General features: G+C 47.2%; 1 protein-coding gene across 1 annotated transcript; it reads left to right on the top strand.

The window, feature by feature from the left end:
- Positions 1-732: 732 nt before the first annotated feature.
- Positions 733-5,213, top strand: ACOT4 (acyl-CoA thioesterase 4). The gene is made up of 3 exons (XM_050798839.1): positions 733-1,612; positions 2,889-3,091; positions 4,497-5,213. The coding sequence occupies exons 1-3, from the start codon at positions 1,156-1,158 to the stop codon at positions 5,100-5,102; spliced, it is 1,266 nt and encodes a 421-aa protein (XP_050654796.1). The 5' UTR covers positions 733-1,155; the 3' UTR covers positions 5,103-5,213.
- The last annotated feature ends 9,965 nt before the right edge of the window (positions 5,214-15,178 follow it).

Genomic DNA, 15,178 nt, shown 5'->3' with positions numbered 1-15,178 from the left:
TCTTGATCTCCTGACCTCAAGTGATCTGCCCGCCTCAGCCTCCCAAACTGCTGGGATTACAGGCATGAGCCACTGTGCCCGGCCTATATTATATTTCATTAAAAAGCTTTTTAAATAAACTGACATGGAGGGCCAGGCACGGTAGGTAGCTCACACCTACAGTCCTAGCACTTTGAGATTACAGAGGCGGGAGGATAGATTGTGCTCAGGAGTTTGAGACCAGCCTGGGAATCATGGTGACACCTCCTCTCTAAAAATAAACATTTAAAAATTAGCGCCGCATTGGTGGCGCGCTGTCTGTAGTCACAGATACTCCAAAAGCTGAGACAGGAGGATCAGTTGAGCCTGGGAGGTCGAGGCTGCAGTGACCCGAGATCGAGCCACCGCTTTGCAGCCTGGATGACAGCGACCCTGTCTCAAATAAAAACAACAACAACAACAAAAAGCAGGCAGGGCGCAGCGGCTCACGCCTGTAATCCCTAGCACTTTGGGAGGCTGAGGCGGGAAGATCAGTTGAAGTCAGGAGTTCAAGACCAGCCTGGCCAACATGGTGTAACGCCGTCTCTGCCAAAAATACAAAAATAAGCCGGGCGTGGTGGCGCGTGCCTGTAATCCCAGCTACTCAGGAGGCTGAGGCAGGAAAATAGCCTGAACCCGGGAGGCAGAGGTTGCAGTGAGCCGAAGCGCCACTGCACTCCAGCCTGGGCGACAGAGTGAGACTCCCGTTTCAAAAAAAAAAAAAGTTAAAAACAAACAAAACCTTCCATGGAACCCATGAAAGGCTGGAATTTGGCTTGATCTCATTCGCCTCTGGTTTCACCACAAATCGATCAACCAACAACTTTCATTCCAGCAACCGAGGGTGCTGTGAGGCAGAGAGGCTTTCTAAGGGGTGGGTTGGGCGCCACACCTTGCGCGCCCCGGGGCCCGAGGAGACTATCCTGGAGAAGAGCCTGGCTACTTTTGCCTCAGACGAGTCTGGATCGCCGGGTTAACCGGTCTGAAGTCCCAAGCGCTTTCTGGGACTGCTCAGCCAGCCACCGGCAGGTCCCGGCACCAGGGGACGCCAGACGCCCTCTGGACATTCGGCGCGCTTGCCACGATCTTGGACGGGCCTCGGGCCTCGACCTTTGGATTCCCCGCTCCGGCTCCAAGATGTCAGCAACGCTGATCCTGGAGCCCCCGGGCCGCTGCTGCTGGAACGAGCCGGTGCGCATTGCAGTGCGCGGCCTGGCCCCGGAGCAGCGGGTCACGCTGCGCGCGTCCCTGCGCGACGAGAAGGGCGCGCTCTTCCGGGCCCACGCGCGCTACTGCGCCGACGCCCGCGGCGAACTGGACCTGGAGCACGCGCCCGCACTGGGCGGCAGCTTCGCGGGACTCGAGCCCATGGGGCTGCTCTGGGCCCTGGAACCCGAGAAGCCTTTTTGGCGCTTCCTGAAGCGGGACGTAGAGATTCCCTTTGTCGTGGAGTTGGAGGTACTGGACGGCCACGACCCCGAACCCGGACGGCTGCTGTGCCAGGCGCGGCACGAGCGCCTCTTCCTCCCGCCGGGGGTGCGGCGCGAGTCGGTGCGCGCGGGCCGGGTGCGCGCCACGCTCTTCCTGCCGCCAGGTGAGCTGGGATGCTGGCGGGAGGTGTGAGCGTCGGTGGCCTGAGTCTCCGTTGCTTTCTTTCCAGGGCTGATTTAGCACTGATTTGGTTTCGGAGCAAGGTCAGAGAAGCTAGCATTGACTATGTCGGTGGCCACTCTACCAAAATAGAGGATTTGGTACTGGGCGTGGTGTCTCACGCCTGTAATCCCAGCACTTTGGAGGCCGAGATGGGCGGATCACTTGAGATCAGGAGTTCGAGACCAGCCTGGCCAACATGGTGAAACCCCGACTCTACTGAAAATACAAAAATTAGTACGGCATGGTGGCACACGCCTGTAGTCCCAGCCACTGGGGAGGCTGAGGCACGAGAATCACTTGAACCTGAGAGACAGAGGTTGCAGTGAGCCGAGATCGCACCACTGCACTCCAGCCTGGGTGACAGAGCCAGACTCTGTCACAAAAAAAAAGAAGAGAAAAAAGAAAAAAAAGAATTTTTTGTTAGGCTGGGTACTACGGCTTTTACTTGCATTATATTAGTCTCTATAATATTCCAATGAAGTTGGTATTGTTATTCTGCATTTGAAAAAGCGGTTCAGGTCGTCAGGTACATTATCCACTTTGCTATTAATCACTACCCTACAGATCTCTACAGGCATCAGCCTGACTTGTCTAAGGCAGAATGATGACAGTGAATGAGGCTATTACCAATGTTGCCTTCTTTAGTGTTCTAGGCACACTGAGTCTCTTCTCCACTTCTTCATGTCCTGCTTTATCACAGGTCATACTTCAGACTCCACTGCCTTTCTCACCTAAAACCATCTCTGGGTATTTCTTTTTCTTTCCTCCCTTTCTACATAGACATCTGAAATATCAGTACACTAAAAACCAGAGGGCTGATGCAACAGAACATAAAATTTCGTTTCAATTGTTTTCTTTTCTTTTCTTTTTTTTTTTTTCCTGAGACAGTGTCTGTCTCTGTTGCCCAGGCTGGAGTGCAGTGGTGTGGTCATAGCTCACTGCAGCCTCGACCTCCAGGACTCAAGTGATCCTCCCTCCATTGCCTCCCAAGTAGGCAGGACTACAGGCATGCACCACCATACTCGACTAATTTTTTTTTTCTTAAAAAGGGTCTCACTACATTGTCCAGGCTGGTCTTGAAATCCTGGCCTCAAGCGATCCTCCTGCCTTGGCCTCCTAAAGTGCTGAGATTACAAGCATGAACCACTGTGTCCAGCCAGGAAAGCACATTTTGTAAATTGTATAATGGCTTACATTTATAATATTTTGTTCTCTAGGACCTGGACCCTTCCCAGGGATCATTGACATCTTTGGTATTGGAGGGGGCCTGTTGGAATATCGAGCCAGCCTCCTTGCTGGCCATGGCTTTGCTACGTTGGCTCTAGCTTATTATAACTTTGAAGATCTCCCCAAGAACATGGACAACATATCCCTGGAGTACTTCGAAGAAGCCCTGTGCTACATGCTTCAACATCCCCAGGTTCTCCTCATGTCCTTTATTTAATCAGTCTTTCTAGAAATATCTCCATAGAGAGTATAACCTGTACCACGTGCAGAAATGCTGCTCTGTTCTCTTTCACAAAGATTTCTTCTGGAGACTTCCTTGGCTTAAGGTGCCTATTTCCACTTTTTCTGTCAGATGAATTTGTGGTATAGAATTAATTGTAAAATCCACATGAGATTTTATTTAGTAATATTAAATATTATCTGTATATTGCAAATTGAATTTCTAATCCATTGTCTTTGCATGCTTGTTTTTTTGTTTGTTTGTTTGTTTTTGAGATCGAGTCTCGCTCTGTCACCCAGACTGGAGTGCAGTAGCCGGATCTCAGCTCACTGCAAGCTCCACGTCCCAGGTTTACGCTATTCTCCTGCCTCAGCCTCCCGAGTAGCTGGGACTACAGGCGCCCGCCACCTCGCCCGGCTATTTTTTTGTATTTTTTAGTAGAGACGGGGTTTCACCGTGTTAGCCAGGATGGTCTTGATCTCCTGACCTCATGATCGGCCCATCTCGGCCTCCCAAAGTGCTGGGATTACAGGCTTGAGCCACCGCACCTGGCCGCATGCTTGTTTTTTAATTTTAATTTCCTGATGTCAGAGTATGTTCTCAGATTTTGGTCAGAACTTGTCCACCCCTTTCAGAAGCCAAGAATGAACTTAATTACTTACTCTGAAGTCTGGCTTTGTAATCATTTGATAAATGACTCACATCTTGGAACAGAACTTGGTTCCACACTATTGGATGCATTGCCACATGAAGACTTCAGTCAGACCTACCTGAATGTGGTCCTGAACTTGATGGGCTCCGTGGCTCAGCATTCTCTAGCGGATAATTCTCTGAAATGTTTATAAATCAGTTTCCAAGGTTTTCAGTGATTTTAAGATTTGTTTACCATGTGTTCAGCCAGATAGTCTGCACATGAGAAGAAACTCACTTGTCAGCTGAGGTTGATTTTCTTGTGGATGATTCCCAGATTAAAGCTAGCAGCATCTCTGTTTGCATTTTAGGAAAATGTTTTTGAATTGGATAAGTTTTTTTTTTTTTAAAGACAGAGTCTCGCTCTGTCACCCGAGCTGGAGCACACTGGCGCGATCTCAGCTCACTGCAACCTCTGCCTCTCAGGCTCAAGCAATTCTCCTGCCTCAGCCTCCTGGGTAACTGGGATTAGAGGTGTATGCCACCACACTCTGCTAATTTTTTTTTTTTTTTTTTGTATTTTTAATAGAGACAGGGTTCTACCATGTTGGCCAGGCTGTTCTCAAACTCCTGACCTCAAGTGATCCGCCCACCTCCGCCTCCCAAGGTGTTGGGATTACAGGTGTGAGCCACCGCGCCCAGTCTGGATAAGTTATTGACTCGATTCTTCTCTCTTCTTTTCTTCCAGGTAAAAGGCCCAGGCATTGGGCTTTTGGGCATTTCTTTAGGAGCTGATATTTGTCTCTCAATGGCCTCATTCTTGAAGAATGTCTCAGCCACGGTTTCCATCAATGGATCTGGGATCAGTGGGAACAAAGCCATCAACTATAAGCTCAGTAGCATTCCACCATTGGGCTATGACCTGAGGAGAATCAAGGTAGCTTTCTCGGGCCTCATGGACATCGTGGATATAAGGAATGATCTCGTAGGAGGGTATGAGAACTCCAGCATGATTCCAGTAGAGAAGGCCCAGGGGCCCATCCTGCTCATCGTCGGTCAGGATGACCATAACTGGAGGAGTGAGTTGTATGCCCAAAAAGTCTCTGAACGGTTACAGGCCCATGGAAAGGAAAAACCCCAGATCATCTGTTACCCTGGGACTGGGCATTACATCGAGCCTCCTTACTTCCCCCTGTGCCCAGCTTCCCTTCACGAATTAGTAAACAAACATGTGATGTGGGGTGGGGAGCCCACGGCTCATTCTAAGGCCCAGGTAGATGCCTGGAAGCAGATTCTAGCCTTCTTCTGCAAACACCTGGGAGGTACCCAGAAAACAGCTTTCCCTAAATTGTAATGCATTTGTCTATTGTTGACATGAGAGATTCAAGATCAGGTTCTAGTGTTCAGTAACCCTATGTGAATCAGCTGTCTCCTGGATAACATTAAAGCCATGTCCTTGTCATTAGTGGTGTATTTTACGTAACTCTGTTGAATAAGCTTTGTCATTAGTTTTACTAATGTAACTTGCTTGTTGTAGAAGATTAAGAGGCATATGACACATATAAGTGAAAAGCATTCCCACCAGTTAACATTTGTGTTTCCTTCTAGATTTTTTTTAGTTAATGTTTTAAGTCATAGGTGAGCTTTAAAGCTGGTGACTTTTTCCATCACTGTGAAAGAATGGTCACCTAATGTTTGCTGTTCAACCTTCAGTAGCAGGGTAGAATTTTCTTTGGCCAGAAACATACAGAGGGGTGTTAATATGAGGAAAGGCAGCTGACCTTTTCATTATAAAGGTCGGAGAAGAATCCTTTGACAGGAGGAGATGAGACCTGTCTCTAGAATAGTTAAGTCTATACTCTCTTCCAAGGGTGAATGACTACGATCTATTTTCCCTCTCACTTCCTTTTTCTAAGAGCAGACCTTGGGGCAGAGTACAGTGGCTCACACCTATAATCCCAGTACTTTGGGAAGTCAAAGGGGGCAGATCGCTTGAGCTCAGGATTTCATGACCAGCCTAGGCAACATGGCAAAACCCAATCCCTACAAAAATTAGCCAAACATGGTGCACACCTGTAGTCCCAGCTACTCGAGAGACTGAGGTGGGAGGATTGCTTGAGCCCAGGAGGTTAAGGTTGGTGCAGTGAGCCGTGATTGCATCTCTGTACTCTAGCCTGGGCAACAGAGTGAGACCTTGTTTCAAAAAAATAGACCTTGGAAAATCATACTGCGGTAATCCTGGAGGAATCATTCCTTTCTCTCCTTGATATCAACACTACGTAGCATTTATTATTATTATTATTATTTTTTGAGACAAAATCACTCTGTTGCCCAGGCTGGAGTGCAGTGACACGATCTCAGCTCACTGCAACCTCTGCCTCCTGGGTTCAAGCAATTCTCCTGCCTCATCCTCCTGAGTAGCTGGGACTACAGGCATATGCCACCATGCCTGGCTAATTTTTGTATTTTTAGTAGAGATGGGGTTTCACTATGCTGGCCGGGCTGGTCTCTAACTCCTGACCTCAAGTGATCCACCTGCCTCAGTCTCCCAAATTACTGGGATTACAGGCATGAGCCACTCGCCCGGCTTACCTAGCATTTATTAATATAAGTGTATTTGAAAAGATAATGACTGAGAAATTTCCAAAACTGATATAAAAGACATTCAAGAAGAACTGTAAATGCCGGGCAGAATAAATACAAAGAAAAACCATGCTTATCACAGTAAAACTTTATGGTAATTTTATTATTTATTTATTTATTATTATTTTTTTTTGAGACGGAGTCTCGCTCTGTCGCCCAGGCTGGAGTGCAGTGGCACAATCTCGGCTCACTGCAAGCTCCGCCTCCCGGGTTCATGCCATTCTCCTGCCTCTGCCTCCCGAGTAGCTGGTGGCACCCGCCACCACGCCCGGCTAATTTTTTGTATTTTTAGTAGAGACAGGGTTTTGCCATGTTAGCCAGGATGGTCTCGATCTCCTGACCTCGTGATCTGCCCGCCTGGGCATCCCAAAGTGCTGGGATTACAGGCGTGAGCCACCATGACCAGCCATTATTTATTTATTTATTTGAGACAGAGTCCTGCTGTGTTGGCCAGGCTGGAGTGCAGTGGCACAATCTCAGCTCACTGCAACCTCTGTCTCCTGGGTTCAAGTGATCCTCCTGCCTCAGCCTCCCAAGTAGCTCAGACTATAGGCATGTGCCAGCACGCCCAGCTAATTTTTGTATTTCTTTTTCTTTCTTTCTTTCTTTTTTTTTTTTTTTTTTTTTTTTGAGACGAAGTCTCACTCGGTAGCCCAGGCTGGAGTGCAATGGTGCAATCTCAGCTCACCACAACCTCCACCTCCTGGGTTCAAGCAATTCTCCTGCCTTAGCCTCTCGAGTAGCTGGAACTACAGGTGCCTGCCACCATGCCTGGCTAATTTTTCTATTTTTAGTAGAGACAGAGTTTTACCATATTGGCCAGGCTGGTCTCAAATTCCTGACCTCGTGATCCATCCGCCTCAGCTTCCCAAAGTGCTGGGATTACAGGCATGAGCTACCGCACCTGGCCTTGTATTTCTTTAGTAGAGATGGGGTTTCGCCATATTGGCCAGGCTGGTCTTGAACTCCTGACCTCAAGTGATCCACCTGCCTCAGCCTCCCAAAGTGCTGGGATTACAGGTGTTAGCCACTGCACCAGGCTTGTTTATGGTAATTTTAAAACATAGCTGTAAATTCATTGGCATTTCCCTCATCAAGAGATGGGAGACCTATGTCCCCTCCCTTCAAATCTGGATGAACTTGTGACTGTTTCAGTCAGTAGAGCAGAGCGGCAGTGATGCTACCTGACTTTGCAGGCGAGGTCATATAAGGCCATGAGGATTCCACCTTGTTTGCCAGGAACACCTGCCTTTGGAGCTTGAGCCACTATGTAAAAAGTTTGGGCCAGGCGCCGTGGCTCATGCCTATAATCCCAGCACTTTGAGAGGCCGAGGAGGGCAGATCACCTGAGGTCTAGAGTTCGACACCAGCCTGACCAACATGGTGAAACCCTATCTCTACTAAAAATACAAAAAATTAACCAGGTGTGGTGTCGGGTACCTGTAATCTCAGCTACTCAGGAGGCTGAGGCAGGAGAATCTCTTGAACCTGAGAGGCAGAGGTTGCAATGAGTCAAGATCACACCACTGCACTCCAGCATGGGCAACACAGCGAGACTCTGTCTCAAAAAAAAAACTAAAAGAAGTTTGACAACCTTGAGGATGTGATGCTGTGATGCTGTGAGGAAGCTTAAAATATATGTATAAGTCAACCACAGGCACTCCTGTGACAGTCTCAGTTGTGGTCAGCATCTCAGTTATCTCAGCCCAAGTGCCAAACATATGAGTGAAAAACACCTCCAGATCATTCTAGCCCCCAGCCATTTAAATCTCAGTGGAGACTTCACATAACCTCCACTGAGCAGTGATGTCCCTCTCAAGCCCTGTCCAAACTGCAGATTTGTGAGCAAAATAGATCGTTTTTGTTTTATGTGACTGTTTTCAGGTGTGTTTCAGTTATCTATTGTTGTGTAGCAAACCACCCTAAAACAGCAGCTTAAAACACTAACCATGTATTTTTCTCAGGAGTCTGCAAATGGGACAGGACTTGGTAGGAATGGATCACCACTGTTCCAAGTGGCACGGGCTGGGGCAATTTGACTGAGGGGTTGAAAGTCAGCCCAAGTAATTAGCAAGAAGGCCCAGATGGAGAGAATTTAAGAACCCCCTAAATCATATCCCTTCCTGAGTTCCCAATTGACAGCCAGCACCAACCTCCCTGCCATAAAAGTAGAGTCTCCAAGAGTGAGCACACCAAGTAAGGCAGACTTGCATTGACCTTTGTTCAGCTTTGTCTTGGAAGCTATTATACATACTATCAGTCTGCCATGCTCTATTGAACAAGGCAGTCAAAGGCTAACCAAAGTTCAAGGAGAACATAGTCTGCCTTTTGAAAGAAGAGTGGAAAGGTTCTGGAGAAGAGCATGTGGAATGGGAAATAATTGTAACCATCTTTGGAAAATAAGTCTGCCTTCTGGCCATACATTCCTCCACGTGTAAAATACACCCATCTCTCTTCTAAACCCTCTCCCTGCAAAATCCCTCATTTCATTATAGCATCACACTCGGGCTGAAGGTCCAAGATTTCATCATTTATATCAGGTCCAGGTATAGATGAGGCTCAGAACAGTCCCTTGGGTATAGCTCCTTGAATATCATTCTTCTCAATCTGAACAGCTTTGAAACAAACAAGTTAGCTATCCTCGCAGAAGCATGTTCATAATATAACGGTGGGAGAAGTGTAAGATAACTCCTATAGACACTTCTGTTCAAAAATGGGGAAAATGTGGCACACAGCTGTCACTAGCCTGTAGCGACTCTGAAACACACCTGAGAACATGCTGCCAATTCCTTCATTAGCGTTCAATTTACTCTCTGTGAGTTGCTCTCTGTAGCATTTGGTTCTGCCTCCTGAGTCGAAACCTTTATTTTTCATAAGAAAATGAATTAGCGATTAAATTAACCTGCCTCCTACATGGAAAAGGGGAGTTCAAATTTCTCTTTTAATTTTGTATTCTCTACCTTTTAAGTTCCAGCTCACAGTGGAACTGGAGTTATTCTTCAGCCAGAACAATTTTCTTTTTTTTTTTTTTTCTGAGACTGAGTTTTGCTGTTGTTTCCCAGGCTGGAGTGCAATGATGTAATCTCAGCTCACTGCAACCTCTGCCTTCCGGGTTCAAGCGATTCTCCTGCCTCAGCCTCCCAAGTAGCTGGGATTACAGGCACCCACCACCACGCCCGGCTAATTTTTGTATTTTTAGTAGAGACAGGGTTTCACCATGTTGGCCAATCTGGTGTCGAACTCCTGACCTCAGGTGATCTACCTGCCTAGGCCTCCTAAAATGCTGGGATTACAGGCATGAGCTACTGCGCCCAGCCAGCCAGAACAATTTTCTTAAAAACTTTGTGGAGTTTTCTAAAAATCTCAGTGGGTTTCACTCCACTAGACAAAATACACCTCTAGAAATCTGTTTAAGAACTTCTCAGCCAGGCGTGCTGGCTCACGCCTGTAGTCCCAGCACTTTGAGAGGTCAAGGTGGCAGATCACCTGAGGTCAGGAGTTCGAGACCAGCCTGGCCAACATGACGAAACCCCTTCTCTACTAAAAATACAAAAATTAGCCGGGTGTGGTGGTGCGTGCCTATAATCCCAGCTACTTAGGAGGCTGAGGCAGGAGAATTGCTTGAACCCAGGAGGTGGAAATTGCAGTGAGCCGAGATTGCACCACTGCACTCCAGCCTGGATGACAGAGCGAGACTCTTCTCCAAAAAAAAGAAAATGACAATTAAATGCAATCTTTCTGTAAATGTTTAAATGACCCATCAGGTAAATGTACCTGAAGCTTTGACTGTCTTCCCAAAAATATGGATGTGACAAACCAAACATTGGTTATAAACTACTTTAGCAGGTCAGGTGTAGTGGCTCAGGCCTGTAATCCCAGCACTCTGGGAGGCTGAGGCGGACAGATCAGTTGAGGTCAGGAGTTCGAGACTGGCCAACATGGTGAAACCCCATCTCTACTAAAAATACACAAATTAGCCGGGCATGGTGGTGCATGCCTGTAATCCCCGCTACTTGGGAGGCTAAAGCAGGAGAATTACTGGAACCTGGGAGGCGGAGGTTGCATGAACTGAGATTGTGCCACTGCACTCCAACCTGGGCAACAGAGTGAGACTCTGTCTCAAAAAAGAACTACTTTAGCAATTTATAAGTCAGCACACCAATATATATTTAAATTGGATCATTTTGTCTTTTCCATGATGAATCATAGAAAGCATAACTTTTAAGAACAAAATCTTTAGGGACTCAAGAAGGACAAGGCAGCCGTCCTGGTTCTCCATGAGTCCATGCTTAACACTGGACTTATGTCCTCTTGAATACCAGCTATTTCTCTAATTTAGGTGCATAGCACTGATAACCAACGGGTTTTTACAGGTAATTTGTCTTAGACCATGGAATTCAAATGACTTTAAATAGTAATAGTTAAAACACTTTTAACAAGGAGATCTGGTTATTTCTGTGCTACAATAACAATATAATTATGCTTTTTAAAAAATCTTATTTCATTTTTTTTGAGACAGTCTCGATCCGTGTTTTTTGTTTGTTTGTTTGTTTGTTTGAGACGGAGTCTTGCTCTGTCACCCAGGCTGGAGTGCAATGGCCTGATCTCAGCTCACTGCAACCTCTGCCTCCTGGGTTCAAGCGATTCTCCTGCCTCAGTCTCCTGAGTAGCTGGGACTACAGGTCCGCAGCACCACATCCAGCTAACTTTTGTATTTTTAGTAGAGATGGGGTTTCGCCATTTTGGCCAGGATGGTCTGGATCTCTTGACCTCGTGATGTGCCTGCCTTGGCCTCCCAAAGTGCTGGGATTACAGGCAGGAGCCACCGTGCCCAGCAGGTACTTATTTTTCTTTAAGCCAATTAATTAGAGTCCTTTTATGCAAACGTCACACACATAACACATATATACAACTACACAGACAGAAGAAAATCCAGTAGTTGTAAGATTTTTCATTTGCTAGTTTCCTTTTTTTTTTTTTGAGATGGAGTCTCGCTCTGTAACCCAGGCTGGACTGCAGTGGCTCAATCTCTGTACCTTGGCCCCTTTTAGCCAGAGGTGGAGTGACTGGGACACAGGGCACCAAGTCACAAGGCTGCACACAGCAGGGGAACTCTAGACCCAGACCAAGAAATCATTTTTCACTTCTAGGCCTCCAGGCCTGTGATGGGAGGGGCTGCCATGAAGTTCTGTGACATGCCCTGGAGACATTTTCCCCATTGTCTTGGTGATTATCATTAGGCTCCTCATTACTTATGCAAGTTTCTGCAGCCAGCTTGATTTTCTCCCCAGAAAATAGGGTTTTCTTTTCTTTTCTTTCTTTCTTTTTTTTTTTGGAGACAGAGTTTCGCTCTTGTCACCCAGGCTGGAGTGCAATGTTGCGATCTGGGCTCACTGCAACTTCTGCCTCCCGGGTTCAAGCAATTCTGCCTCAGCCTCCCAAGTGGCTAGGATTACAGGCATGCACCACCATGCCTGGCTAATTTTTGTATTATTAGTAGAGACGGGGTTTCACCATGTTTGCCAGGCTGGTCTCAAACTCCTGAACTCAGGTGATCCACCTGCCTCGGCCTCCCAAAGTGCTGGGATTATAGGTGTGAGCCACCATGCCTGGCGAGGTTTTCTTTTTTCTTTTTTTCTTTTGAGACAGAGTCTCACTCTGTTGCCCAGGCTGGAGTACAGTGGTGCGATATCGGCTCACTGCAACCTCCGCCTCCCAGGTTCAAGCAATTCACCTGTCTCAGCCTCCCGAGTAGCTGGGATTACAGGCGCCCACCACCACACCTGGCTAATTTTTGTATTTTTAGTAGAGACGAGGTTTCACCATCTTGGCCAGGCTGATCTTGAACTCCTGACCTCGTGATCCACCTGCCTTGGCCTCCCAAAGTGCTGGGATTACAGGCATGAGCCACTGTGCCCAGTCAGGGTTTTTCTTTTCCATAGCATAGTCAGTCTGCAAATTTTCCAAACTTTTATGCTCTGCTTCCTCTTGAACGCTTTGCTGCTTACATATTTCTTCTGCCAGTTACCCTAAATCATCTCTCTCAAGTTAAAAGTTCCACAGATCTTTGGGGCAGGGGCAAAATGCCACCAGTCTCTTTGCATAGCAAGAGTGACCTTTACTTCAGTTCCCAGCAAGTTCCCCATCTCCATCTGAGACCACCTCAGCCTGGACTTCATTATTCATATCAGTATCAGCATTTTGGTGAAAGCCATCTCACATCTTTCTTACTTCTGAGCACTCCAAGTCTCTAGGCAGTTCCAGACTTTCCCAAGCTTTCCTGTCTTCTGAGCCCTGCAAACGGTGCCAACCTCTGCCTGTTACCCAGTTCCAAAGTCGCTTCCACATTTTTGGGTATCTTTACAGCAGTGCCCCACTCTCTGTGGTACCAACTTACTGTATTAGTGTGTTCTCACGCTGCTAGTAAAGACATACCTGAGATGGGATAATTTACAAAGGAAAGAGATTTAATTGACTCACAGTTCAGCATGGCTGAGGAGGCCTCAGGAAACTTACAGTCATGGCAGAAGGGGAAGCAAATATGTCCTTCCTCACATGGTGGCAACAAAAAGTGCTGAGCAAAAGGGGGAAAGCCTTTATAAAACCATCAGATCACAGGAGAACTCACTCACTATCACCAGAACAACGTGAGATTAACCACCCCCATGATTCAATTTCCTCCCACCAGGTCCCTCCCAGGACATGTGGGGATTATGGGAACTATAATTCAAGATGAGATTTGGGTGGGGACACAGCCAAGTCATATCAGGTGTAATGCTAGCCCTCTGTGACAGGTTTCGTGAACGATATTGATTGTATGGGGGAGACTGAGCTCATGTCACTATGCCATCAGTGAGAACTGGCTGGTGAATGCCAATCCTCCATAGCCATGACTGGGTCGCTGAATAAAATAATTCAGTGTGCATCCGAAAGCTGCCTCTTTCTCTGTGGGTGATCTGGGAGTGAGCCAAACATGGGATGGACAATGTCATACCTGGAAAGTTGGCAGATGATGGGATCCTGGACATGGGGCATGCTGGGGGTGCTCCTGCATATTACCCCTGTGTACAAGACACATTATTGGGCCAGTAGCCTAAAAGTTTGCGCCATGCTTATTAGGAACCTGTCAGGTCATGGCTGATTCTAGGTTTAGGTCCTCTATGACATTTTTGGTACCATACACAGGAGTCAGTGCTCATGAAGAAAATGATAGGAAAACTGTGCTTGATATTGCTGCTTCCAGTGCCACTGCCTTGGCAGCCCAGGGACATCCTTCAACTCCCTTCGGAAGGTTGTTTTATTATTTATTTTTATTTTTTATTATTTATTTATTTATTTTTGAGACGGAGTCACTCTGTTGCCCAGGCTGGAATACAGTGGTGCGGTCTCGGCTCACCACAACCTCTGCCTCCCGGGTTCAAACGATTCTCCTGCCTCAGCCTCCTGAGTAGCTGGGACTACAGGCACGCATCACCACTCCAGGCTAATTTTTTTGTATTTTTAGTAGAGACGGGGTTTCACCATGTTGGCCAGACTGGTCTCGAACTCCTGACCTCGTGATCCACCCGCCTTAGCGTCCCAAAGTGCTGGAATTACAGGCATGAGCCACCGCACCCGGCTGTGTTGTTTTAAACAACAGAATTCCTCTAGCCTTTTTTTTTTTAGACTAACTGGGAGAAGTGTGGGCCACTGCCAACATCTCCTGGCATACCTGGATAAACACCTCAGGCATGGTGGAGACATAGGCAGAGGAGATCTGGAAGCAGGCCTACTGGTTGCAGTCAGAGTGGCTACCTAAAGAATCTTTCTTGGACCTCTTTAACAACTTCTTACCTGGATCACTAGGACTTGGGCGTAGGCCACAGCTCCAAACAAGCCTGATCATCCCGCTTATTATAGTAGTCTCCTGGGCCTAGTGCAATGTGTTCTGGCCATGGCTTAATAATGTTGCACTGAGATTGTGTCAGTCAAGGTGTCGCTTTTTTTTTTTTTTTTTTTTTTTTTTTTTTTTTTTTAGACAGAGTCTTGCTCTATCGCTCAGGCTGGAGAGCAGTGGCGAGATCTCGGCTCACTGTAATTGCCACCTCCTGGGTTCAAGCATTTCTCCTGCCTCGGCCTCCTGAATAGCTGGGATTACAGGTGCATGCCGGCACATTCAGCTAATGTTTGTATTTTTAGTAGAGACAGGGTTTCACCATGTTGGCCAGGCTGGTCTCAAACTCCTGACCCACAGTCATCCGCCCCCCACGGCCTCCCAAAGTGCTGGGATTACAGGCATAAGCCACCATGCCCGACCAAAGTGCCATATTAATATGAGCAAACCTCTGCCTCCAGATCCTGGGGGTCTGGAGGGCATATGAAATGTACTAGGTTTGCTAAAGCAGATATCTGGGTTGGGGATGGACTGCAGGGCAGTTCTCTGGTTGGCCTTGGACTGACTCAGTTCTCCCCTTTCTCACTAGTAGTTTTCAAGCATAGAATGTGCTGGGAATGTAACATCCTGAGATAGGGACGGACTGACTAGAATGGCCCTGGCTCTATTTCAGCCCCTCCCTACAAATAGGATGTCTTTCAATGCTTTAGCCCAGCAGTCACATGACCCCAGAGTACAAAACTCAGGGCAGCTGCAGTGCAAATGGGGCACACGCACATGAGACTCCATCACCCAGGCAGCATTCCTGAGTCTTGGGGGACTGGTTTCCAATGATTCTTAGGCTTCTGTCATTCTTTGCTGCCTATCTGTAAGTAATAAATCCGGTTCATGTAAATTGTTGTATTAAATATATG

This window comes from Macaca thibetana, chromosome 7 (assembly GCF_024542745.1).
Source record: "Macaca thibetana thibetana isolate TM-01 chromosome 7, ASM2454274v1, whole genome shotgun sequence".
NCBI classification, from domain to species: Eukaryota; Metazoa; Chordata; class Mammalia; order Primates; family Cercopithecidae; genus Macaca; species Macaca thibetana.
Note: the sequence above shows the minus strand (reverse complement) of the source record. Positions and strands in the feature narration are given on the sequence as shown.

Coding starts and splice junctions, on each gene's coding strand:
- ACOT4 (XM_050798839.1), top strand. CDS start 1,156: ATGTCAGCAACGCTGATCCTGGAGCCCCCGGGCCGCTGCTGCTGGAAC. Junction 1,613..2,888: donor CACGCTCTTCCTGCCGCCAG/GTGAGCTGGGAT, acceptor TTTGTTCTCTAG/GACCTGGACCCTTCCCAGGG. Junction 3,092..4,496: donor ACATGCTTCAACATCCCCAG/GTTCTCCTCATG, acceptor CTTTTCTTCCAG/GTAAAAGGCCCAGGCATTGG.